This window comes from Prionailurus viverrinus, chromosome C1, assembly GCF_022837055.1.
Source record: "Prionailurus viverrinus isolate Anna chromosome C1, UM_Priviv_1.0, whole genome shotgun sequence".
NCBI lineage: Eukaryota > Metazoa > Chordata > Mammalia > Carnivora > Felidae > Prionailurus > Prionailurus viverrinus.
The window spans coordinates 204832911-204859532 of record NC_062568.1 but is presented as its reverse complement, the minus strand read 5'-3'; the positions used below and the strand labels follow the sequence as shown (position 1 = coordinate 204859532).

The following is a 26622-nucleotide window of genomic DNA, read 5'->3' as shown; positions in this document are numbered from 1 at the left end:
GAGGAACTCTGGCAAGAAGGTTTACATTTTTTGTTATTCTGATATTAATGCTTTGGCAAAGAAAAAGGTTTTGTAGGATTGTTTTGCTCTTCCTCAACTTTGCTGTGTGGTGACTCACTTTCACCCTCAGTCCTTTACAGGACTCCACAGGGAGTGGACTTTCGTCCTTCACAGGCACTCCATCTGTGTGACCTTGGGCAAGTCACTTGACCTCTTGGTATTTGCTTTCCTACCTGTTAAATAGAGATAATAGTGGTGACCACCCCATGTGGTTGTGGTCAAGAGTAAATGAGTTAATAAACGTCAAGGCCAGCGCCTGGCATGTAGGAAACACTGTAGGTATCATCATCACCATTATTTTCAGCTCGTAAGCAAGTGCTGATTCTGCCCTGTAACATACTTTTCTAAGCACTGTTAGTGCTTTAGTTCAGACCAAGTCATTACTTTGGATTTTCACAGAAACCCCCTCATTGAGCACTGCTTGGCTGACGGTCTCTCTCTCTGTGGGACCATTCTCTGTATGTCTTGAGTACTGTATTCATACAACATAAACCTGAGCATATAGGAAATTAGAAAAGCAGGCAATTATCGTGAGTTGTTTGGAATGTCTTCATGGATGAATGGATTTGAACTTGACCTGGAAGGATATAGAAGATATTGACTGGTCAGAAGAATTGAGGGCCAGAAGGATCAGTGGTCTGGGGGCCCTGTTGGCTAAAAGCCTGATCTGTGAAAGACGCCAAGGAGTAGGAGGACCTCCAGAGAGTGGTGCCTGTAGGGACTAGGGAGGAACTTTGAGAGTAAAATCGAGATTTTTCTGTGATTTCTTCCAATAGAATTTTTCTTTTTCTTTTTCTTTTTCTTTTTCTTTTTCTTTTTCTTTTTCTTTTTCTTTTTCTTTTCTTTTCTTTTCTTTTTTTTTTAAGGCTGTGGCTAGACCAAGCAAACTCCCACCTGACTTGAAAGGCTGTTGCTCCTTGGTTTGCTGCCTTGGATGAAGGTGGTTTGAAATTTGGCAGCTCAGTCTCAGCAGTAACAGACTCACTAGGAGGCAGCAGAACCCTCCTTCAGGGGCATGTCAGGTTGAGAAGAGCTCTTAGGTCTAATTTACTTTGCTTCTCTTCAACCTCGAGAGACTCTACAACCAGTAAAGTAACCACTGGTTTATTTAGAAAGTTAAAAAAAAAAAAAAGGAATTCTGAACCGGATGCTTTTATAGGATGATTAATCAAGAAGGCAGAGGGTTTAGAGAAGTTGAATAGGGAACAGACTGGAAGCCAGAAGACCTTCTCATCACGTCATGTCACTCCCCTGCCCAAGACCGTCTAGTTGTGTCCCGCTGCTCTCTAAATGAGCTCCAGTCTCTCTCTACCCTGACCTTCAAGGTTCTGCAGGTTCTGGCGGCAGCCGCCTCTGCTTTCTCCCTGGCTCGCTGTGACCTGGCCACGGTGGTCTCATTTTATTCCTGAACGTGCCAAGCCCTTTGTCCCCTTAGTACGTTTCCCTGGAATGCTCGATCCTTAACGCGTGGCCGTTCTCCTCTTTCAGGTCCAAGTGTCTGTGTGTGATCTTCTCTAAGATGTCCCCCTGCACGCAGCTGCCCTGACGAGGACAGTGCCCCCTCCTTATCTATCACACTCTTTAAAAAAAAAATTTTTTTTTTTAAAGTCTTTATTTATTTTTGAAAGAGAGAGCAGGGAAGGAGTAGAGAGAGAGGGAGACACAGAATCCGAAGCAAGCTCCAGGCCCTGAGCTGTCAGCACAGAGCCCGACGCGGGGCTCGAACTTAGGAACCGTGAGATCATGACCTGAGCCGAAGTCGGAGCTGAGCTGCCGAGGTGCCCCATCACACTCTTTATTTCCCTGGTCCCAGTGGAATACCCGGTCAGGTGGGCAGAACCCGTCTGTCTTCGCTGCCGCTTTCCTCGGTAGCGCAGTGCTGGCACGTGGGGTGCTCGTCTGCCCTTCGAAGGATGAGGGGATTGCTGTGTTATTTCAGGCTGAAGGGTGACTACAGCGGTGGGAAGTGGAGAAGGATCAGATACCACACATACTGCAAGCTCACCAGCAGATTCGACTGTTGACTTCTCCCCCTTCGTGGAGCCTTTTCCCCAGCCTTTCTGACATCATGTTCTTGATGCCCCTTCTGCCACGGTGACATCGTGCCTGGTCTTACCTCCCACTCTTAGATAGTGACATCCTGAGGGCTTTGTCCTTTCTTGTCTCTCTTCTCTGATCTCATCCACTCCCCTGGACTCCGTGGCCAGCTGAGTCTGTACACCCTCACAGCCATCTCTGTGCACACAGACCTCCTGCACTTGACTGCCAGGTACTTGTTTGTTGACAGCAACCACTGCTCCGGGCTCGGCATCCTGTGCCAGGCGCCGGGTGCAGCGGTGAGTGAAACGGAACCTGCCCCCTGGGTCTGCAGCTTAAACCTGCCTCTGGTGGAGAGGCCATTAAACCAGCCAGCCAGTAAGTGCTTACAAAGTGCAAAGTGCCGGGGGAGGTGGGGAGAGGTGGGGCGTGTGGTAATGGAGCCTTAGGGGAAATCCTGCGTGGTAGGACAGCGGGGGGACTGGCTTCCTTAGGGCAGGGCAGAGGCCCAGAGCCCTGCAGGCAAAATGACACCCTCCTGCCTTGATAGGTCTTGGCCCAACCAGGCTGGTGCTTAAAGTAAGGGGTAGGAACTCTCTTCTGCAGGAGCCCCGAAGGGGCATGGACAATAACTGGTTGCCTTTAATTGCCTTTGAAGCTATTTATCCCAGGTTGTTCTGGTATGCTTTGCTTGTTCTCCGTTAGCGATTCAGAGTGAAACCCTTAAAACGGAACCCCCCCCCCTTGCCTGTAGGGAACAGCCCCTCGAGTTGTAGTGGAGAAGTTGGGGAGGTAGGGTGCGAATGTGCGGACCCCACCCTCCTTCCTCCTCTTGGTTTAGTCAGTCTCTCAGAATCTCTCCTGATCTCTGCTTCTCAGTCCTGAGATGGGAGGTGCCGGAAGAGCAGAGGTGGTCTCTTTCGTGCAGCAATCATCAGGCTTTTGTTTATGTGCATTAGATCTTTGGATATTTACCATGTGAGAAATTGAAGCAATTTTTTTTCTTTTTTGTGAAGTAAACTCTGCAGCCACTGTGGGGCTTGAACTCACGACCCCAAGATCAAGAGCCCCAAGCTCTGCCGAATGAGCAAGCTCTACCGAATGCGCCCCTTGAAACAAAAATTCTTTGAACAATGTTTAGGGAGTATAGCTTCACAGGAAGTGGCAGAAATAGTACAGAGCCCTATACTCTTCTTCACTCAGTTTTTCGCGGTGGTAACATCTTACTTTATTACAGTATCAAGACCAGGAACTAGACCTAGTTCAGGAGTTGGTTAGACTACAGTCCTTACTCATAGTTCAGAAATTTTTAAAACATGAGATTAGGCAATCACACATCCATTAGCCAGTGGAATGATGACATCATCACTTGTCATAAACCCTGAAAACCTCCCCTCTACATGCCTGAGAATGAAAAAGGCAGGTAACATCCTAGGACTATTGTTGAAATAGCCCTGACCCTGTGGACCCCCCAAAGGTGGCCCTAAATGACCGTGAGATACCCCACTGGCTTGGTTGGAACGTGCACTCTGGAGTCTGTCTGGACTTTATCTTGGCTCTGCTACTTTATTTTTCTTATTTTTATTTTTTATGTGTTTTGAAAAATTTTATTTTAGAGAAAGAGAATGTAAGAGGGGGAGGGGCAGAGGGAGAGAGAGAGAATTAAGCAGGTTCCACACGCAACTCAGAGCCTGATGCAGGACTCGATCCCTTGACCCTGGGATCATGACCCGACATCAGGAGTCTGACGCTCAACCGACTGAGCCACTAGGTGCCCCTTGGCTCTGCTACTTTAAAACCACGCAGCTTGGGAGAGTTACTTGACAGGACAGCTCTGTGGCATAGTATTTGAGAACCCAGACCCTGAAGCCTGACTGTCTGGGTTTGAATCCTGCCTCTGCCACTTACTAGCCATGTCTGTGGGCAGGTCTCAGTTTCATCTGTAGAGTGAGGATCATGAAGGTGCCCACAGCCAGAGTGGCGGTGTAAAGATTAAACGAGCTGGTTAAAAGATTAAAAGAGCTTGCAGTAGCATCCGAATGGCGTCCTGAACATCCATCGGTGTTAGCTGTGATTATTGCGAGGTAATGCAGGAAAAACATTTAGCGCAGAGCTTGGTCCAGAGGAGGGAGTAAAAGTCATACTCCTGATGCTCCCCCACCATCCAGCATGGGAAGTCATCGTGAGCCAAAGGAAAGGTATTAGGTATTAGGGGAAGGGAAAAAGCAGTTCTCTGAAAACTTTGTGAGCAGAGGGCCCGGATCAGCTTTGTGAACCATCGTGCCTTCACTGCTCAGCGCAGGGCCAGCCTGGAGCGGGCTCTCAGGAAGTGTTTGTTAATGACTGAGTGATGGACTGAGTGAAGGAGAGCTGCTTGTGGCCACGAGTCGGGGAGGGGAAGGAATACTGACTGCCTTCTTTTGAGTTTGAGTTAGGAAGTTGGAGACCTTGATTTAATGAGATCAATAACAAAGCTTATTAAGTTAACTTAAATTTAACACATTAAATTTAACATACGCTGTTCTAGATCAGTTCACTGATACACGTTTGGAGCCTTTACTTCATCAAGCGGTGAAATAAACGAGCTCTTCTGTTTCCTGTTACGGAATAGGAAAGTAGAGAAGTCCTTGTAACGTCCTCTGTGCTTACCACAGTGATCGGTGTCCAGAAACCCTTGAAACAGGAACGTGCCTTTATTCTGGGATGGCAAGGATGGGCGGTTGGCCACTCCAGAAGGGGGAGCAAGGGTCCTTCCTGGAGCCTGCAGTTTGGTCTCTGGTTGGTCACCTTCTAGTCCTCATATTCTGTGTAGTTCAGCAGGTGATCCATTTCTCCTAAGGTGTTACCCCTACCTGCCTCTCCCGCGTCAGCTCCAGCTGCTTTTCCCTCACCTTCTCTGCTCTGGACTCGCTGGTCTTTTTGCCTGTCTGTTCTGTGATCATGTCAAGCTTATTCTTGAGTCAGCAAGGGTCCTTGCTGATTGCCTGTCCTGGTGTGTTTGCCCCCCTTACTGTCACATGATGCCCTTCTACTTCTTGAAGCTCTCTGTTTAAAGTAGCACCCTACCCATCTCCGTCACTGTGTCCTCCTCTTGTGCCTAATTTTTCCTCAGAGCATCAGAAAGTATCAGGCATTGTATATCCTTGGTTGATTTTGTCGGTCTTCCTCCATAGAGTGACACATTGTTAAGGCAAAGGAGGTGCTTAAAACATTGCCTGGGCCGTAGAAGGGACTCAGAAATTGAGTAGATGCTGCAGTTTCTTTTAGAGAAAAATTGATCTGGGAAGTAGTCCCAGGATCAAATGGTGATCTTCAGTGTAGGAACCAACATGACCTTGTTTAGAGTATAATATTACATCTAATACTCTAAGGATGTTCATATATATAAACATATGTGTATACGTATGTTTGTGTGTATAAATGAGATCCCAGTTTATATATGGGTGGGGGAGAGAAATTTTCTTTTAAATAGTCTTTTGTTCTAAAGGTTTACTTGTAAATTGCGTGCTAAGAATTGAAAGCTTATATCACATTTTCTAAAAAAGAATTCTTATGTTGACCCAGAAATATACCTACCTCACATTCAAGAAATTCAGGCACATGGAAAAAATGCTTTCCGATAGATGACCCAGCTATTTTATTTATTTCTAGCCCTCCTTTTTCTAAAAAAGTTTTAAGTTGGTTTACAAGAATTATGTATTCATTCAGGTATTTAAATGACAACAAACATGTTGTGTCCCCTGCTAAGCATTGGGAACGCAACATCGAATAAGATAGATACCATCTGGGGCGCCGGGGTGGCTCAGTCAGTTGAGCGTCCGACTTCGGCTCAGGTCATGATCTCGCGGTCTGTGAGTTCGAGCCCCGCGTCGGGCTCTGTGCTGACAGCTCAGAGCCTGGAGCCTATTTCGGATTCTGTGTCTCCCTCTCTCTCTGACCCTCCCCTGCTCATGCTCTGTCTCTCTCTGTCTCAAAAATAAATAAATGTTAAAAAAAAAAAAAAAGGTACCATCTGTCTTCACTGTAGTTTATCAGAGGAGGTATGTTAAACACGTAATTTTACAACTAATTATTTAAAATTGTGATAAGAGCTATGAAGGTAAACTAAGGAAGGGAAGAGGCAGTTTCCAGCTGGAGCCATCGCAGCTGGAAAGGTGAGAGCCAGGTCCTGGGGCTGCCAGGGTTGGCTTGGTGTGGTTGGAAGTCTGCAAATTTTAGTCGAGTCTTGTAGTGTGAAGGCTACTAAAATATAAAAAAAAGCTTTCCTCCACTAGGTAAATGAGCCCAAATTTACAAGCAGGGAGGGGTTCACCAAAAGCAGGTAAATAAATGCATAGGAATTTGTCTTCCCTTTTTTCTTGTGGCAGTTCTGCTGAGGTCCTTTCTGTTCACAGGTGTATCAGAAATGTTAACACACGTGGTCTCCAAATTACACTCCAGTGACACATTTCCCGTGGGAATGACCATTCCTGCCTCAGGAGCCGTTGGCTGCTGTCACTGCCATGGAAGTTGGGAGGTTTTAGGGCAGAGGTTCTCAGATTCTGTTCCAGCAGAATTTTTTTCTTTTCTTTTTTTTTTTTTTTCAGGTTTATTGAGGTATAATTGACGAATTGTAAGATATATGAAGTATACATAGTGGTAATTTGATATATGTGTAACCATCTAGTTAATTACCCCATCCATCATCTCTCATATTTATCCTTTTCCTTTTTTTTTTTTTTTTTTTTTTAGTGAGAACATTTCTCTTAGCAGATTTCAATTCTATAATACAGCGCTATCACCTAGAGTTAGCACGTTTTACATTAGATCCTCAGACCTTATCCAGCAGAATCTTAACTGGAAAGAGCACAGTAGTTATGAACATGGGCTCAGGGTCAGACAGACAAAGGTTCAAATCCTGGTCTTGAGCAACTTAGACCACTTCCCTAAGCCTCAATTTCCTCCTTAATGGGTGTGTTGGTGTTGGGGGTGGGGGTGAGGGGATAGGGCAGGGGCGGTGCCAGAGGAAGCAATGACAGTCCCTGCCCCTTGAGCTGTTTGGAGTAAATGCCATCATGCACAGAAGACGGTTAGTACAGTGCCTTGTACTGAGGCCCTGAGGACTTTCTCAGGAAATGCTAACTTATTAGTATTATTGTCATTGTGTCTGGAAGTACCAGTTTAGAGTAGCTGATGCAGTGTCTTTTCAAAGCTCCTAGGGAGGTTAAATGGTGTCAGGTCCTTTTAAATCTTAGGCTAGGGTCCTATCTGAGGAAGGAGAAGAAAACTTCCTCATGCTGCTAAGTGGCCATGTGCTGATGGGACTCAGAGCCTTAGCTAAGTACTTCTTCATGTTATTATTTGTCCAATAATCATTATGTAGCCTAGGGTACCCACTGCCAGTTTAATACCCGTTCTCCCTTTGGAAAAAAGATTCCTGTTTCCAGAATCACCATTTACAGATTAAAGTTTTAAAAATGGGGTACCATATTTAAAAGTGAGAAATTTGTGTGCTGAATGTATTCACACTGTAGCTAATTAAAAACACCATCAGACCCATTTTCGGGGGCAGTTTTGGCATTCTTGTGTTTTGAAAGGCATTTAACGTGTGCTTGGTATTATTGTCATAACCAAGCTGTAGATCCAGCAGGCTCACGGCGCTCGTGCTTCCGGAGTGCCGGCACTGTGAGCTTTTGCCCTGTTTGAGAAGGGAATCTCCGTCCCTGGGGGCCCGCTTGTGTGCATCCCGACTCGAAAAAGGCCAGAGAGTGGACCTTCATAATGAGTTGCTCCTTGCTGGGGGATTCATTTCTCTTAAAGCAGCCTATTGATACTTTAAACAAACAAACAAAGCACAGAAAACATCAAAAAAAATAATGTTGGGATTACACAAACGTGGATGATTTCTTGTCTTTGTACAAAACATTCTTAAAAGCTGTAAGAGCTTCATTGTGGGGAAGTTAACTTCCTTAGGTTGGAGTTTGCTTTTTGCTTACTTTGGTATCTTTGAAAATCCTTGAGAAGTGTTTCCCTTTGCAGTGAAATAAAAAACACCTAAGACTAAAGGACCCATCATTCTTAGTGGTGTTATGATATGTACATGGGTTCTTTGGGAGTATATGGGATAACAGTCAATACAAACTTGGCTTTCCTTTGAACGTTATTTTCAAACTAACAGTCACGTTTTACCAGTTGCCTCAGATTTTTGCTTCCTCTTCCCTTATATAATACATACCTAATAGTAATGTTATTTCTTAAGATTAAAGTGAATTTTGGTTAGTAATTATATACAGTTCTCTAGTTCTTGGAGACTGTGATATTCTGGCAGCTTTGCTGTTTAATGTGACTTGATGGAAGCCGTAAATTACTGCTTCCGGGAAAGGTTGCATTTCCATTGAGGGCCCAGAAAAAGTTGTAGTGTTCTTGTCGGAATATTCAAGCCCCTGTTAAAGGGGGCGTTGCTGCCAGAGGGATGAAAACATAGGTGGGGTGGGGTCTGGCCGGCCGGCCGGCCGGGCCTTTGCAGTGTGTGCCAGAATTATACGTTTAAGTAGGAGTGTTGATTTTTATTTTTTAAGCGTTCTAAAATGCTCATGGTAGCCTTTGACTGAAACGGAAGCTGAAGCCGTATTTTACTTCCAGATTCTGTGGGAGTTGGAAACAGTGTGGTGCCAGAGATTCACGTAGTTTGAAAGTGACTACAGGTGGCTGAACAAAACAGATTAACACAGACAGACTTGAAGGTTGCAGTTTTCCTTTGGAGACTCACAACAGCGAAAGCAACTCCTGAAATGCTCTGCATCTCGCACCTTGTAGTCTCCGTCTGGCTTGCCAGCTTCAGGTTGCAGTTACAGTTTTGCATATTTGCTTATTGGGCCAGAAAAAAGAAAAAAAAAACAACAAAAAACCCACCGACTGGGTTTGCTTCCCTCTGCTCTGATCCTTCTGTTCCTTGACTTGCAGAACGCCACCGAGCCTGTCGCAGCTGCTGAGAGCCTGGCTGAGGTACCTGAACATGTGCTTCGAGGACTTCCGGAGGAAGTGAGGCTTTTCCCATCTGCTGTTGACAAGACTCGGATTGGTGAGTACTAGGGTCCCCGGAGGGGACGGGGAGGGGAAGGGAGCAGCCTGTGTGGAGGTGGGGGGAACTCATCATAAAAGCAACAGGTTTACACTTTGATTTAGAACACTGTGTGGTGTTTCTGCATTTTCCAGTGAAGAATCCAGGGTGGACATAGATTATAAAACTGAACCAGAAATACCTCCACGCCCACCACCTCCCGTCCTTCGTGATTCAGCCCGCGTGTTCCCTTCCACGTTTCCTCGGGGCTCTTCGTACTACAGAGCGTATTCCTTCCTGTCTCGTTTCACTGGGACTTGAGTGTGATTGTGCTGTTATATTTAATTTCATCCTTGTGTATCGTCACATCTGCCCTTGCATTGATTTGAGGGCCTTCATTTCTTATTTCTCTTTATGTCTCCAGTACCTGACGCATTATGGACCTCAGCAGGTACTTGAACGAATGATGATCCGAGTGTCTCTGAATGCTTCTGGCTGGGATTTCTCATTGAATACAAACCGAGCTTTTGTGTATTTGGTTTTGCTTGCGTGACCTAATCTTTGGACGGAAGGCTAATAAGGAAGTAAATCATAAAAATTTAGTCAAAGTACATTTTTGGAATCTATCATGTTTGTATCCCTTTTCGTTTTTTTGTTTTTTTTTTTTTAGATGTATTTCTGATACTCCAGTTTATGTGTATACGTGTGTGAATAAATTGTTAATAAATGCTTTTCCTAATTCTCACTGAAAAAGTATTCAGTAAGCAACGTGAGCGCTTACATCATTCACGAGAAAGTGGTTGATTTTATAGCTCCACTAACTGATCGTTAGCTCTGTTATCAAACTGGATTCATAGACTTACAGAAGAGGGAAACTTGAACCTCCTAGCTGGGCAGGACTGGCTCAGTCTCCGCCTTCCTTCTGTGCCTGAGGAAACGGAGACCAGAAGATGAGGGAACTTGTCCAAAGGGATGTTGTCAGGGAGCGTCACCTCTGGGTGCCGGTTCCCTTGGCCCCACCACCACCTTCCGCCGTTTTGCCTGTTGCCTTCTTCGGCTCGTCTGTTTGCCTGTGGGTAGTGCACAGAAAAACAACAGCCTAGGAATACCACGGAGCAGCAGGAGCAGCAGGAACAGCAGCGGTATAACTGTTGGCTGTTTGCAACTCTGAAGAGTGAGTTGTTACAGTAGCCAAGTTTTCAGGAGACCTAGCTGGAGAGGAAAGAGTGTTCCGTTTTGAGCGAACTTCAGAAATACTTATTCACAAAACTGCATTTCTCAGCCTTTGTAAAAGCAATTCATGTTCATTGGAGATCATTCCAAATCTGCGGAAAAGTAGAAAGAGTTAAAAATTATTTATAGTTTCGGGGCGCCTGGCTGGCTCAGTTGGTGGAGCATGTGGCTCTTGATCTCGGGGTCATGAGTTTGAGCCCTGTGTTGAGTGTAGAGATTACTTAAATAAATAAATACATCTTAAAACAAAAACATTCCCTCGAAAAATTATATAGTTTCACTCCTCGTATTTTTTCTCGTTAAGTTGTTATTGTGCTGTTCTCTGGGTGTTTGTGATTGTGCCATCTGGGTAATTTTACATGTGAGAAATAGAAACAAACAGATATAAAACATTCTTTCCTACTTATAAAACAGTGTAGGTTCTTTACAGGCTATTTGGGAAGTACAGAAGAATACAAAGAAGAAAAATAAAAATCCTCCTGAAGACTTGATTTCATTTAATTTCACTTGCTCTCCATTGATTTAACATTATCTTGCTTTTAGACTGGCTAGCTAGCCTTTTAACTATTTTGTGAAACAGAATTGACTTTAATGCTTTGAACTTTAACCACAATACTTTATAAAAATATTGGTTTTATTTTCTAGGTGTCTGGGCCACTAAACCAATTTTAAAAGGCAAAAAGTTTGGGCCATTTGTTGGTGATAAGAAAAAAAGATCTCAGGTTAAGAATAATGTGTACATGTGGGAGGTAAGAAAGAATTCTGGTTCTTTGTTTATCAGCATTCAGTACGTTTTTAAAGAAATCATTCTATTCTCTCAGGAGTCGACATTTGAAATTAAAATAGTTCGCTTACTATGTTCTTTAAAATCAAAAATGTTTTTATTAAAGAGAAAATGTGTCTCTTTGGATACAGACCGCCGTTTACATTTGTATTTTGAAGCGGCTTGGGTGTCCTCAACGATGAATGTCAAATCCAGTTTTTACATTGCCTTGTTCAGGGTGTTGTGCTTTACAACCAAGACTTCGGTCTGTCCCTTTGCAGGCTTCCAAATAGGTACCATAAAAGAACACTCTGAGGTGACCACAAATAAAACACTGTCAGGGTCTTCTCTGTGTTTTAGAAAATAATCTCTGTGTTGCTGGAATATTCAGAATTGGATATATTTAGCACATGGCATATTTATAGAGTGCTTCGGACTTCTCAGGAGGCTTTAATTTTGTGCATTTCCTATTCTCACTATGATCCTGGAGGACAGAGTAGGGCATTAGCACATTCCTTACAGAGGTGAGGCCGTCAGGAACAGAGGTGAATTGTTCCTCTCCGTGAGGACCCGTGTCGAGAGTGGTGTTGATGCAGAGCTAGGACCCATGTCTCCTGCCCGACAGTAAGACATTTAAAAATGTTTCATTGGATTACCTGGTTTCAGATCCTACCTTTATTTTAGCCTTGTGACGCTGGGTGTAGGGTACTTAACCTCTGGGCCCTAAAATCCTCAATTTAAAAACGGGAACAAGAAGAAATCCCTCATTAAGATAGCTGTGAAGGTAAATAGGTTGTTACTGCTTCCTGGAGCGTTGCATGCAAATTCATCATTCTTGTGGAATTTTGTTCAGATCAGGTGCTCTGGGGAAGCTCTCGTGGTCTGATAGGATCTCAGTGGTGTGTGACTCCCTTTGCAAAGCAAGTGAAGTTTTTCGGTGGTTAGGAAAAGCATCCCTATCAGATTGTCTTAAATGGAATCACATCTGTTTCACACGTAAACATACACAGACCTAAAAACAAAATATGCCTAGGAAATGTCTGGATACTTTACCTCAAGAAGTTCTGTGACATTTGTACATCAGGTATGTCGCTGCTGTTCTCAGTGTTCAGGGCAGTGTTTCTTAACTTGAAGATTCCTCTGGTTTCTTCCAGTAATTTTGAGGTTCTGTGTTTGTCGTGAGTCCCTTATAATAAATCTGATGACAGTTAACCCGAAGGGCCTTAGGAAATGAGGAGTTAGCGTGAGAATAATCACATTATGCTATTTCACTACTTTTGAGGTGAAAGAGCGCTTACATTTGTACAAAAACTGCCCAGCCAAAAAATGATATTAACTACTCAAGATAATGCCTGTGTGATTAAAAATGTCAGGACCACAAAAGTATGCCCCCAGATCAACTGCATTTTTAATTTTAGAAATTTCCCAGGGAAGCTAACAGATATGTTCTACTGGGTCCACGCTAATCTTAGTGAGGACAGTATCTGGAAACCAGGAGATGTGTTCTCTAGTTCCGTTTGTGTATTGCTGAGCTTGAACAAATGTCATTAATATTATACCTAAGTTTATTGTACCTAATTTACCCGCCTTAACAGTTTGTTATTGTTGGGCGTAGTATATAAATCATTAATCGTGTCTTTTGTAAATTAAGCTTCGTTTGTATTGAAATTCGTACGTAGTATGAGTTCATAGTAGCTTGGTGAATATCCTAGTTCGGAGCCATGACATATTAGGGATTCGATTTCTACTTACAAACATGTGAAGATCGCATTGTTAACTTAGGTACTTGTATACCACCACAGTTTGTGAGTCTTCTGACATTGCCAGTTCTTGTTATATTTAAAACTTTAGTTCTTGTCAAGGCTGGCTTTTCCTTCTGGGAATTAAAAACAACTGGATGTCATTCAGGTAGTTCCGACTACAAGGTACATAACATAGTATTCCGTACAGAAACCTGTAAGCCTTTGCTCTGTTAAGATAAAAGTAGATACATGTATATGTAGAGGCATGCATTCGGCAAAATCAGGAAGCAGCAGTTATAATGTCCATGTGTCTTGTAAAGAAGGTAAAACACCCAAGTAAAATTTAGTATATCCCCAGTGATTTCTTCCAACCTTGGTCTGATCCTCAGACTTGCATCAGAATGGCTTGTATTCAAGTAAGAGAAACTGCTTATCATTAAAATCTCATCTTGGCATTTGGTCTTCTATTAAAGCCCCTTAAGACCTGCTTATCTTTTAGCAGCCTCGTCTTTTGCCCCAGCTAGAACTCCATTTTAAAGCTAACTAAGACCAAGTGTTAAGTTGCTTTTCTTGAGCCCTTGATTGTCTCACAGAGTCTTTCGTCCCCTAAGCTTTCACTGAAAACATTCTAGTAAATCAGAAACAACGGGGGAGAAACAATAAAGTGTCCTCAGGGTGATGCCCCAAACAGTCAGGTTCTCCTAAGAGGAGAGCAGTTGTTTGAGCAGTTTCTGGTGGGGAACTGCTTGCTGGCAGCTGGAGTGCTGGACTTGGTGTGATACTCCGGGGACTGCCCCCACCCGTGCTGACTGCCCCCACCCGTGCCGAGAGGTCTGCGGTGATCTGCGCTTCTGACAAAAGCCTTTCAGATTCGCTTTCGTGGGTCTCAGATGGCTTCTGTTGCACTTGTGAGTTGTTTGCATGTGAATTGTTTTGATGCGTTTTTTTCCCCCCTAGATTTTATTTTTTTAGAGTAGTTTTAGGTTCAGAGCAAATTGAGCAGAAAGTACAGAGTGTGCCTGCATACCCCATCGCCCCCTTCCTCCCACCATCACACCAGGGTGGTGCATTGGTTAGACTTTCAGAGAGCCTGCACTTATGACACATCACTGTCACTTAAAGCTCATAGTTTTCATTAGGGTTCATTCTTGGTGTACATTCTGATAAGTCTCTTTTAAATTATAAAAGTAATACATGCTCATTGGAAAATAACGTAAACATTACGGAACACTGTAAACAAGAAAGTAAAAATCATCTGTGAATCTTTTGGTGAACGTTCCAAGTCTGTGCTTCTCTGCCTGTTTTTCTTCTGTCTCTCACACAGGCTGGTGCATATACAAACACCATATAGAGATGCTTCGTGCAACTGAGATCAAAGCGCACATGCAGTTTTGTGACGGGTTTTTCTCTTTCAATTTGCTGTGGACGTGCCCATGTCAAACAGTTTCATCTGCATCATTATGTCCTGTGGCCACATAGAATTCCATTGCATTCTTCCACTATTCAACCAGTTGTCATTTAAATAGTTTTCATCTCTTCATGGTATTAACAACTCTTCTGACTATGAAACTCACCGTGTATACATGTGTGCTGACTTGTCTGGTTATCTTCTTAAGATAAATTCCTGGAAGTATAAATGTTAAGTCAGAAGTTATTTACATTTTAGTCTCTGGTGAATTTTGCTAACAGACCTCCAGAAGGATTGCACTGATTTGTATACCCACCAAAAGTACCTATTTTTTTCTAGCTTTTTAAAACCCAGTATTGTTAATCTTTTTAATGGTCCCCTCCTCCGCCCCATTCTTATAAGTGAAAACTGATAGTTCACTACTTCTGTTTGCATGTTATTCATTTAGGCAAATAACTTTTGAATCGGGGATGGTGGGAAGATGTAGAATTGTATTTCAACTAAAGTTGATGAATTATTGCTCTTCAGTGAGAAGACTTTAATCATTTAAGGAAGTGAAAAACGTTTTATCCATCTGCACTGTTCAGATTAGACATGAGCAAGTGCATTCCCTAGTCTTGGCTAGCTCAACACTTCTTTTTTTTTTTTTTTTTTTTAATGTTTATTTATTTATTTTGAGAGAGAGAGAAAGCTTGCGCACGTGCATGTGCACAGGGGAGAGGCAGAGAGAGGTCCCAAGCAGGCTCTGCGCTGAGCGCAGAGCCCGGCACAGGGCTCTATCTCACGAACCGTGAGATCGTGACCTGAGACGAAATCAAGTCTCACACTTAAACGACTGAGCCAACCCTGGTGCCCCCTAGCTCAACACTCCGAATTTCAGATTATTTCTAAGTTAAAAATGGAGGCAAGAAGAAAAAAGAGCAGAGAAGTCAGCCAGCTGTTTCTGTAGAACCTTTTTCTAGAAAGTACTGCTCAGCTCTTCTTTCCATCTTCCAAACCTGCACCAGAGGGGGGGTGCCAGAGGAAAAGACCTGGGTCTCATGGAAATGCAACCTGCCACCTGTTGTTTACAGTCCCACAGCCAAGAGTGCTTTTTACATTTGTAAGTGGTTTAAACAAAAAATCAAATGTTTCGTGACACATAAAAAATCATATGAAACTCAGATGTCCGCTCACAAATCAAGATTTATTAGAACATAGCTGCGTTCATTTGTTTGTGTGTTATCGATGGCTGCTTTGGCCCTACGGTGGCAGAGTTGAGGAGTTTTGACAAGAGTCCGTGCAGCCTGCAAAGCTGAAAATATTTATTGCTAGTTCTTTACAGAAAAAGTTAGCTGAGCCCTGGTCTCAGTGTGCAGAAAGGAGAAGCAAGTGGGGATGAGTGTGGTGATGACTGGTGTCTTAGGTTTACTGTGAAGCTATGTGGTTGATGGCAGTGGAAAGATTTTTTTTTAATTTTTTAAATGTTTATTCATTTTTGAGAGAGACAGAGACAGAATGTGAGTGCGTTAGGGGCAGAGAGGGAGGGAGACACAGAATCCGAAGCAGGTTCCAGTCTCTGAGCTGTCAGCACAGAGCCCGACCGGGGACTCGAACTCAAGACACGAGATCATGACCTGAGCTGAAGTCGGACGCCCAACTGACTGAGCCACCCAGGCACCCCGGTAGTGAAAAGATTTTGAACTTGGTAGTTACAAGTGGAGTAGCTGTACAGTTGGTGGTCATAGAAGCTTCTAGGCCGATCATACTCTTTTCTGTGGAACTTTAGGGCAGATGAGGGCATTGCAATACAGAGAAGTAAGTGAGCCTCCCAAATAAGTTAACTTTTACGCAGATTGGCAGCTTGGTCTGGTGCAAAAAAAAAAAAAAAAAAAGTGTCTCTGGGAGTCCATTTATTCCTTTATTTTAGCCCCTATTTGTTAAGCTTTCGGCATGTGCTTTTACCAGTGTCCTAAGTTCTGGAGCACTGAGTCTGACATATAATATTCGTGGTATTGCATAGATTACTGGCAATACCCAATGGAGATTTTTGTTTGTGGAATAATAGGATACTGGAAATGCCCTGAGTCTTTCGACAGGTGAGAAATCTGTGTGAGGTGGCTTGCTTCATGCCTTCAAGCTGCCAGTCCCAGAGTCTGGCCTCGCGTCCAGGCTTCCTGGTTGCCTGTTCTGTGCCCTTCCCGCTAGCAGAGCCCGGAGGTTCTTACTTTTTCTGTGGGTTGTGGGCCCTTTTGAAAATTTCCGCAGAAAATGTACAAGTGTGTATATGTACACAACATTTTGCCTATCATATATAGGGTTATATGGGATTCTTAAGCATCCATAGTTCAGAGTTAGAATTTCTAATTTATTTGTTTGTTTTTAAAAAATTGTTTATTTTTGAGAGACAGAGCGAGTGAGCATGTGAGCACATGAGTTGGGAGGGGCAGAGAGAGAGAGGGACAGAATCTGAACAGGTTCCACACTGTTAGCGCCGAGCCCGATATGGGGCCCAAACTCAAGAATTGGGAGATCATGACCCGAGCTCAAGTTGGAGGCTTAACCGACTGAGCCACCCAGGTGCCCTGAATTTTTTTCTTGTCTTTTTTTTTTTTTTTTAACATTTATTTATTTTTGAGAGACAGAGCACAAGTCGGGGAGGGGTGGAGAGAGAAGGAGACACAGAATCTGAAGAAGGCTCCAGGCTCTGAACTGTCAGTATAGAGCCCGACGCGGGGCTCAAACTCACGAACCGTGAGATCATGACCTGGGCCAAAGTCGGACGCCCAGCCAACTGAGCCACCCAGGTGGTCCGAATTTTTTTCTCTTCTAATGTTAGAGAGTATGGGCTGTATTTTGAACCAAAAAGCTCTAACATGGTGTGTGTGTGGGGCGGGGGGGGGGGGGGGGGGGGAGGCAGGAGGAATCCCGAAAGTGACTTCTACAAGCTGAGTTATTGTTTACTTATGGAACACATGAGAAGTAAATGCTCCGCAAGTTGGGCCTGTAGAGACACGAGCCTCCTGTCTCCCCTTTACTCCTTTTGTCAGTCTCCACAAGTGGAAATAGATATTGTCTCTTCCCGGGAACAGGCGGGGAAAGTGGCAAACAGTGTATGGATCATAATGGTGGAAATTCAGTAAGCTAGATCCCCAGAGGAATAAAGATGGAAAGGAGCCTCAGGAGCATGGACCTCCCGGAGAGGTTCTGTCCCACCGTTAGTAATGTGTCAGAGCTGTTTGAAGGGCAAGTCCAGAGAACAGCCAACGGAAAGGCTGTATCACTGTAGACTCTAATTTGCAGGGGGCTGGGGGTTGTTTGGATGAATGCAAGACGTATCTCAGCATGAAGAGTCGATTCAGTATGAGGAAGCATCTTTAGTGCTCTGTCTTAATCCCTGGCAGTGATTTGTGTCCGAGTAAAGTTCGTTATTGTAAGTTGAGAGTGGGTAAGGACCTCCTAGACAAACAGTTGAGGACTCAAATGATGAATGTTTGCATTAATTGAATGAGAGGTTTTTGAGTTTACAAATTTGAATGAACACATGTAGAATATAACAAGTAAATGATAAGGACAGATCTAAATGAAAACCCTCACCCCCAACCCAGGAGGTAAGTATGTTTTATCAGTTTGGTTCGTCCTTTGCAAAGCATCCTCTGTTCTTCAGGAGTCTTTAACTTTGATGCATTTTTAGATTGCGGTGTGTACTGGATTTTGAATGTAGGTGGTTTTATGGCTATTTCAAAAGGATTGGATTAAATTGCATGGCAATTAGGTGGTGTGAAAATTAGGTTTTGTTTGACAAAGAGTTAATACCCAGGCTGTGCTCAGTGGTAAGGGCGGAAGGGAAGTCAGCCTTGGGTGACTGAGGGAAGGTCCAGGATGGGAGGAGAGGTTTGGAAAAAGGGAAATTGAAATGGAAGCATAACTGAGGGGACCGGGTTTGAATCCTGGCTCAGACTTTTAGTGACTTCAGTGTTCTAGTAAAATTTGCAGCCTTTCCTAGTGTCTCGATTTATAAAAGGGGCTTACTTCTATATCATAGGGTTCCTGTAAAAGCTAAATAAAATCCCTCATTAAGCATCTAGCCCGGGGCTTGGTGTGGAGATGCCTCTCCCTGAGCTCTGTTTCTCCGAGGAAGGAATTTCCACTTGGAAGTTAATTTGTAAAAATTGTTTTGTATATACACAATGAGGTATCCTTGCCTTGCCTTGTATAAAAGGTGTACCTTTTGTTATGCCTTGTTAAAGGGTATACCTTGCTTTGTTAAAAGGGACTCCTATAGATTGGATGAGGAAAAATTATTGATTATATGAAAATATTTCTCTCTGGGATCAAGTCAGCCGAATATTTTTTGGTCATTATAAAGATTTGGAAATTGATTGGTTGCATATCATTTATTGAGCTGGAGCTGGAGTGGGCGTTTGACCTGCCTTTGCACTCGCTTTGTGTGAAAGAAGGGATTCTAGTTCGTTTCCCGCTACCCTAGCCTAACAGTGCTGCAGCGCCTTTGTGGTCTAGTTTTGGCGGTTAACGTGAAGCCAGAGCTGTCACATGTTACCGTTTGGGTTCTGTGTGTCAGCCACTGAAATTGATTCTGATTGGAAGCCCAGGTTTGGCCAGCTAAGGTAGAAATTGTGTCAAAAGATGTTTTCATACCGGTTTCTGTTTATAAGGTTAGACTCTCAATAAAAATGAGAAAGCTGCAGATTTAAACTGTGTGTGACGACGGTGGTGATGGCAGGAGGAAGGAGGAGCATCGGTAGGGCCTCTGAGGCCTTCAGTCCGACGTGGGGTTTCACGCCGGAGACGAATTTGCTCTCCCACCCTGCCCCTTCTTCACTTTGAGATCACACGAAGTCAGTGGAGGAAAGGCGGAAAATTCAGATAAACAGAAGAAAGAAAACAAAAACTATGGATGATCCCACTTCTCGGAGAAAACCGTTGCTGACAGTTTCGTGTATTTAGTGTCAGCTTATTTTTCTCCTCAGGCATTCACATGTTGAAACAAAAATGGTGCCATCTTAAGCCATCCTTTCTATAACCAGCTTTATTCAGTCATCACTAGTTTTGTGTCCGCCCTTTGCACCAGTAAAAATACTTCCCCAGCTCGTGGTTACCTTGGTTTTCTTCCAATTGTAGAAATCATGTGTGTTCATTGGAAAAATTCTTAAGGGATATAGAATTATCTAACAAAATAAAAGACTCCACATAAACTAACAGTTTGTACAAAAGTGCTTTTTAGGTCTGCTTAGTATTCTGCTCTGTGCATGGATTATCATACTGAGCTAATCCGTAGTGGTTTTCACTTAGCAACTAATTGGAAACAGTCTGTAATAAACCACACTGTTAGGAACATTTTTGTACATACGTCTTGGTACAATTGCCAATTATCTCATGAGAATAAATTCCTGCAAGTGTGTATGCTCACTAAAGTGTGTGTACATTTTAAAGCTTTTTTTTTTTTTTTTTTTTTTTTTGTCATGGACTGTTAATAAATTCCATCCAAAAAATGATACCAATTTATTCTCTGATCAGCATTGTTTGGGAGAATGTCTACTCTCTGGTCCTGTGTTTTTTTCCTTTTTCTCTTAAAAATTTCTTTTTACCAGTCTGCTAGGTAGAAATGATCTAATTTGAAGTTATTTTATGATTATTAGGTAAACTTAATTTATTTCCATGAGATTTTGGTCCTGTGTATTCCTTTGTGAATTATTTTTGCACGTTAAAAAATTGAAGTGTTCATCTTTTTCTGTGAAATATGTATTTCAGTTTAAGTATGACTTAGCAGATGCTGCCATCGATTTTGAAACAAAATGAACCCTACGTAAATAAATAATTCACTCGAGTGGGCTGCCTTGCTCTTTGCAGAGGTCAGTGTTGACCAGGGTGTCGGGAAATTCTGGCATGGCTCATGCTGATATCCTCAGGTTGGTGGGTGGGCTTCGTGTCTCTCCCCAGCTGCCCTCTTTGACTGTGTGGGGTTTTCCAGCACCATCTGTCTCCCGTTGGTTTCCTGGAGCGGTGTCAGGACGTCGGATGGGGTGTGAGTGGGACCATGCCATCCTCTGTGATAAACCGAAGCAACGCTTTTGATCCCTAAATGAGTCCAAAGTCACTACCTACTGTGGACTGACTGTTAAAGTAGCGACAGCTCCCATTTTTCTTAATTCACCATGCTGACATGTGACAGACGTCTCTTAAACATTTTAAAGTAAAGCCACTTCTGTTATTTTGGCATTTAAAATTTAACTTTAAAATTTGCATTGTGAGACTCTTGGTAACACACCGTTTGGGGCTTCCCTTTCTCTTTGTCTAGAGGGAGAGGAGTGGATGGCCCGCGCGGGTGGCCCAGTCGGTTAAGCGTCTGACTTGATTTCGGCTCAGGTCACGATCTCATGGCTCGTGAGTTCAGGTCCCACGTCGGGCTCCGTACTGACAGTGTGCAGGCTGCTTGGGAATCTCTGTCTTCCACCCCCAACTCTCAAAAAGAAATAAATATTAAAAAAAGGGGGGGGGGGAGTGTGTGTGCACGCATACTTGTATGCACTGAAGGTGAATGAGAGTGAGTTTGAAGAGGGGTCTGCAGCAACAGGGAGAGCTTTTCTTTGGAGTGGTGCAGAGAGGGGTTTCAGTAAACAGACAGTTTTTGGAGAAACTCACAGGGGATGGCCCTGAATACCTTTATGTGTAACAGCATCCTTACATCCGTTCCATAGTTATTTATTGAGGGCCTACTCGGTGCCAGGTACCAGTCAAGATACTGGAAGCACTGCAGTGAGTGAAAAAAGGCTAACATGTCTTCTCTTCATGGAGCCCATACTCTGGTGTGACGATGCAGTCACCAGATAAAAAAAGTAAGTCCCTGAGTAGATCTCCTACTTTACAAGAGCATAAGTGCTATGGAGAAAAACAAATTGGGGGGGTGACTGGGGGCTGATGGGAAGAGAGGGAGTCGTAGTTTTTAACCAGGACGGTCAAGGAAGGTGCTGATAAGTATGGTAGAGGTCAGGCAGATTTTCTTTTCTTTTTTTTAATTGGGTGACTTTGGGAAAGTTCAATTGAATTTTGATCCTCACCTTCCACATGTTAAAAAAGGAGATGATAACGAACCTACCCTGTTCATTGAGGTAAGATGCAAAGCATGTAGCACTATGCCTGACATCCAGTTCCCAATAGGAAGGAAATATGGTTAGTACCCAGTAAGGTTGGGCGCTGCCCCCTGCCAGACGCAGGCTTGGAGATGCAGGTATGGTCAGAAGAGCTGAGAGTGCAGAGTGGGAGTTTTGTTCCGGAAGGAAAGTTGCAGTAAAGAAGAGTATGCAATGTGGGTGGGAGAGGAGAGAAGAAATGAGTGGCGGGAGTCTTCGCTTCATATACGTAGGGAAGGAGTGGAAGCATCGAGAGTCTTTCCTTTCTTTCCTAAAGAGAAGTAAAAGACTCATTTCTTTTGCTTTATTTTTGACAGGTCTATCACCAGTTGGTCCTGCAGCTCTAGTTCAGTGCCTAATCAAGTGTTTTTACGGTCTAGTTTGGGGGAAGTAAAAAAAAAAAAAAAAATCCATATATATGTGTGTGTGTGTGTACAAAGATAAAAGTTAAAAATAGTTGCTAAATAGATTTTCTTTAAAATGACGGAATGAGAAGTGCTGGACGCGTGGTAGAGGCCAGTGGGGCGGGGACATTGACCAAGAGTGGATGATCAGGGAAAGCTTCTTGCAGGAGTAAGTTTGATCTGAGTCCTGAAAAGCGGCTTGCGTTTCCGGTCTTGGAAGGACACTGATATTTCCCGAAGTGTGTTCCATGACACCTTAGTCCTGACAGATGCTTAGATAAGGTTTGGAGGGTCAGCTGCATCTGCCAGGGCTTCGTACGCCGTCACTCACGTGGACCTTCATACTGCACGTTCACTCACCGAAGTTCTTTTTCAGCCTTGCAGTAAAGGGACCCGCCAAACCGTGTGGTCTGGCAGGACCAGGCCCCTGCCCTTGACTTGCAGAACAACCCAGAACACTCAGGGGATTTGGGTGCGGTGGGGCATTGCTGGACGCTCACTCTTCTTCTCAAGTTCATGTAGCGACTAGGACTGTCACTCGTCTTTGTGTACATACGGTATTTGCAGAGCATTTAGAGATCATTAAACACAATTACTACAGTTGTTTAGGTTTAAGAGAGAAAAATGACTCAAGTCCAGATAGAAAAATGAGTAATGAGGATTATCAGTTTTGGATCTCTGTTTTTATCTTTTCTTTTTCTTTTCTTTGCTGCTAATTTAGTTTCTGTGAAGCGTTTTGTAGAGTACTTGGATATGACGAAAAAGAGTTGTCTTAAAAGTTGAAAGTGGAGACATTTTAAAGACATTTCTATTTTAACAAAGGTGTTTACCTCCCCCTCCCCCCCCAGGTATATTACCCAAATTTGGGATGGATGTGCATTGATGCCACCGATCCAGAGAAGGGAAACTGGCTGCGGTATGTGAATTGGGCTTGCTCAGGAGAAGAGCAGAATTTGTTTCCGCTGGAAATCAACAGGGCCATTTACTATAAAACTTTAAAGGTAAGAGTGTTAAAGCTGGTCTGCTCTAGTCACTCTGCGTGCAGTTTTGCAAAAACTGTCCTCACTTGGGACTGACAAGAATGACTTTGCCGACCTTGAAAGGATTATATTTGAAAGTGGTTCATCAACACATGGGAAGGTCTTTGTTTTAAATCTACAGTTGCCACTGCTTTGTGTGCGCTAAAGCACGAAGAGTTAAGTAATTACACCCTGCCCCCTCGCAGAGACCAGTGAGTGAGGTGTGTGGCAACTACTTCCCTCCTCCTACGAAACAGAGGCGTCACGAACGGTCTGACTGGCAGACGTGTCGACTGTAAGCAGCTGTCGCCAGCTGCGGTGGTTCTGTGCTGACCAAAAACATGCACTTGGTCTTCGGTATAAGGCAGCCTTGGATTATTAGCTTTTCTCTTCTGTAGATGTCATTCAGAATGGAAACTAAACAGAGTGGGTTTCTTCTTCCTGCCAAGTTTTTATTTAGAGACATTAATTGTTGAGATGAAAAGAAGAGGCAAATCATTTTTTAGAGTTTGTGGTGAGGTCACAGGTCACCGAGTGCATTCAGGGTACTGAGTACATTGGGAAGCACTGAGTATCGTCGTATTTCTGCGACAGGCGAGTCTGGGTCTTTGTCCCTGCTCTCAGGTTCTCTGGGAAGGCGAATCTGTACCGATCGTGCACGGAAATGTTCTCTAAAGAGTCTTACGGCTGTAAAGATAGATGATGATTGCTTTTTGGAATACATATGTTTACTAAAATTGCTGTAATTCACATTTCTGTTTATTCACTTCCATTTAAAAATGTCATAGGCTGGGGGACATTCCGTGAAAACAGATTATCTCCACGGAGTTGAAATCTCTCGATGAGCAAGCATTGAAGACCGTGGTCAGCTTTGCAACATGCTGAAATTTGCCTGTGCGGGGGCACTAGGACTTCTGGAAGTTCAGTTAGCACAGAGCTGTTTAATTTTCCTCTGCTGTATTTTTCCTGTCATCTGTAGCCAGTGGGACTGCCCTTTACTTCAGATACACCCATGTCCTTGATTCTAATCCCTGCAGGAGATATTTTTCTGTGGTGTATTCTCATTTAAAATGTCTACAACCTTCGTTCTCATTTTCTTTCTGCTGACGGTAATAGCGTGATTTCCTAGTAGGTACTACTATACGGTTTTGTTACACCGCAGTTTGAAATTGGAGTCAAAATTTGATTGGAGGGGCGCCTGGGTGGCGCAGTCGGTGAAGCGTCCGACTTCAGCCAGGTCACGATCTCGTGGTCCGTGAGTTCGAGCCCCGCGTCGGACTCTGGGCTGATGGCTCAGAGCCTAGAGCCTGTTTCCGATTCTGTGTCTCCTTCTCTCTCTGCCCCTCCCCCGTTCATGCTCTGTCTCTCTCTGTCCCAAAAATAAATAAACGTTGAAAAAAAAAAAAAATTTGATTGGAGAATTCACGCGTTGTCTCTCAAATTTACTTAAAGTGAGCATGACATCTGGTTAAATCGAGGTAGGATCCTGGTGGAGATGAAGGGCGGGCAAAGGGATGAATAGGAGAGGATCGAGGGAGTAGAAGCGAGGTTCCAAGGGAGAGCATGTCCGGGGTGACGTTCCCTCGCTGTGGTTCCTTTGCAAGACTTCCGGTTAAAATGTGTTCACCTCCCTGGTAGCAAATCTGAGAAACAGTGAGAAGCAAGAGTGTTGCTTCTCCCAAAACACTATTCTCCCAAATAGTGTTTGGGAGAGTGAACTCTGAAGCCCGACTGCTGGATTAAATCTGGGCTTGCTGTGTGACCCAGGGCAAGCCATTGGGACTTTACCTAGCCGTGCAACCGTAGGCAGCTCACCTTTCTGTGCCTTAGTTCCCTCATTTGTAAGATACAGAGAAATACAGTATCGACCTCACGGTGTTACCATGATTACACAGGTCAGTAGAGGTAGAGCTCTAGCGCCTGCTCAGGGCTCAGTGCTGGCTGTTATTTTTGGTGAGGTGGTATAATGCCGTGGTTAGGAGTGGGGACCCTGGAGCAGACTGGCTTGTGAGTGAATCTGGGCTTCTAGATGTGCGAGCATGAGAAGTTGCTTACACCGTTTTTGTTTTCTCTTCTGTAAAAATGGAGTTAATAGTACAGTTAACACGTCTAGGTGTCGTGAAGGTTAAACGAGCCACTGTAGGTGAGGTTCTGTGAGCAGTTCCTAGCCTAACCGAAGTGCTCCCAAGCGCACGACTACCACCATTCTTACCTGTCTCTGTCTGAAGTGACATAGTTCTGTTTTTGCAGACTTCCCCCGGTCCTGACCTTTGGTGTTTGCTCACGTATGCGCAAGACCTTTCAGATTCCTTGCTAGTGATTATCTAACTACAATCTTCCGGATAAAGCTTTCTGTGGGTTAGGTTTTGTAAATGAAACTACATGTGATGTTCTTCTTGGCTATGTATAGCCTCCTCAACTATTACCCAGATAATTAGGAAATCTCAAGACTGGTTTTGTTTGTAGTATGATGAGAAACTATTTTAAATTTCTGAAAGTTAGTTGTTAGCCTGTCATCCATTCATTCATCTCTTCATTACTTTGATAAGCATTTATTGAGAGTCTACTGTGTACTAGGTGTTCTCCTGTGATAGTGAACAGGACAGTCTCTGGTCTCCTGGGACTGCAGTTTATGGCAGAGGAGGCAGATAATAAACAATGAGTAAAATGATAATTTTGTGAAATTACATAGTTATACATACATATACATATATATGTGTATATATGTATATGTATATGTATGTATATCTCCATCCCTCCTCGTGGGTCAGGGAAGACAAGACAAATGTGAAGCGCCTCTCCCCACCCTCGTACCATGGGAAGGAGCCAGGCACACAGAGATCTCTGCAGAAAGAACAGTCTAGGAAGAGGGGCCCCGGTAGAAGCAAAGGCCTTGAAGTAGGGATAAGCTGGACTTTTTTTTTTTAAAGGAATAGAACAAAGGCCAGTGTGGCTAGAGCGAGGAGAGGAATGATAGATGAGGCTAGTGAGGTGGCCAGGGGTCAGATCAGGTGCGGCCTAGTGGCCTGCAGGGAGAAAGGTGAATTTCAGTCTTCAGTTCATCCATTTGAGAGTTGAGGCGTCTGATCTGTGACTTTGAAGAGAGCATATGTTGGGGATAGATTGTAGGTGGCTGAGCGTTGACGTGCTTTGTGTATTCCTGTAATTCTGGAGGATTTCTCTTATTTTGACCTCGTGTCAGGAATATTTATTGGAACCTTGCCTCTTCCTAATTGGTCTGGTAAGATTTCAGGTTTATATTTGCTGATATTTCGGTAAGAGAGTGTGCTTGGTTCTTCTGCAAGGCTGTCAGAACCCAAAGGAAACACTGACAGATCTTAAAGTCTTCTTGTTGTTGTTTTGTTGAACATCAAAATACAATATACAAAAAAGAGGTTTTTTGGACTTTAAACTTTACTTTTTATTTATTTATTATTTATCAAAAAAAATTTTTTTAGATGTTAATTTATTTTTTGAAGGAGAGGGAGACAGAGTGCGAGTGGGGGAGGGGCAGAGGGAGAGGGAGACACAGAATCCGAAGCAGGTTCCAGGCTCTGAGCTGCCAGCACAGAGCCCGATGTGGGGCTCGAACTCACAAACCACGAGATCATGACCTGAGCCGAAGTCAGATGCTCAACTGTCTGAGCCACCCAGGCACCCCATCAACTTTACTTTTTAAAATGTGGGTTTGTATTTAATGTGTTTAGGACATAATTTTTCTTCTCTGAAATTTGACTTACAAAATCTTAACTGTGCTCTTGTAAATAAAATAAATAGATTGTTTTCC

At 43.6% G+C, this 26622-nt stretch overlaps 1 protein-coding gene across 8 annotated transcripts in view; it reads left to right on the top strand.

Annotated features, from left to right (window-relative positions):
- Window positions 1–26622, top strand: part of PRDM2 (PR/SET domain 2) — a 141978-nt gene that overhangs the window by 22721 nt on the left and 92635 nt on the right. For all 8 annotated transcript variants that reach the window (XR_007154451.1, XM_047869015.1, XM_047869019.1 and 5 more), the window contains 3 exons: window positions 9040–9157; window positions 11015–11118; window positions 22665–22817. Coding sequence is in view for 7 of the 8 variants with exons in the window: in XM_047869015.1 (XP_047724971.1) it covers window positions 9040–9157; window positions 11015–11118; window positions 22665–22817 (375 nt within the window). In the remaining variant the exon portion in view is untranslated. The remainder of the gene's footprint in view (window positions 1–9039; window positions 9158–11014; window positions 11119–22664; window positions 22818–26622) is intronic.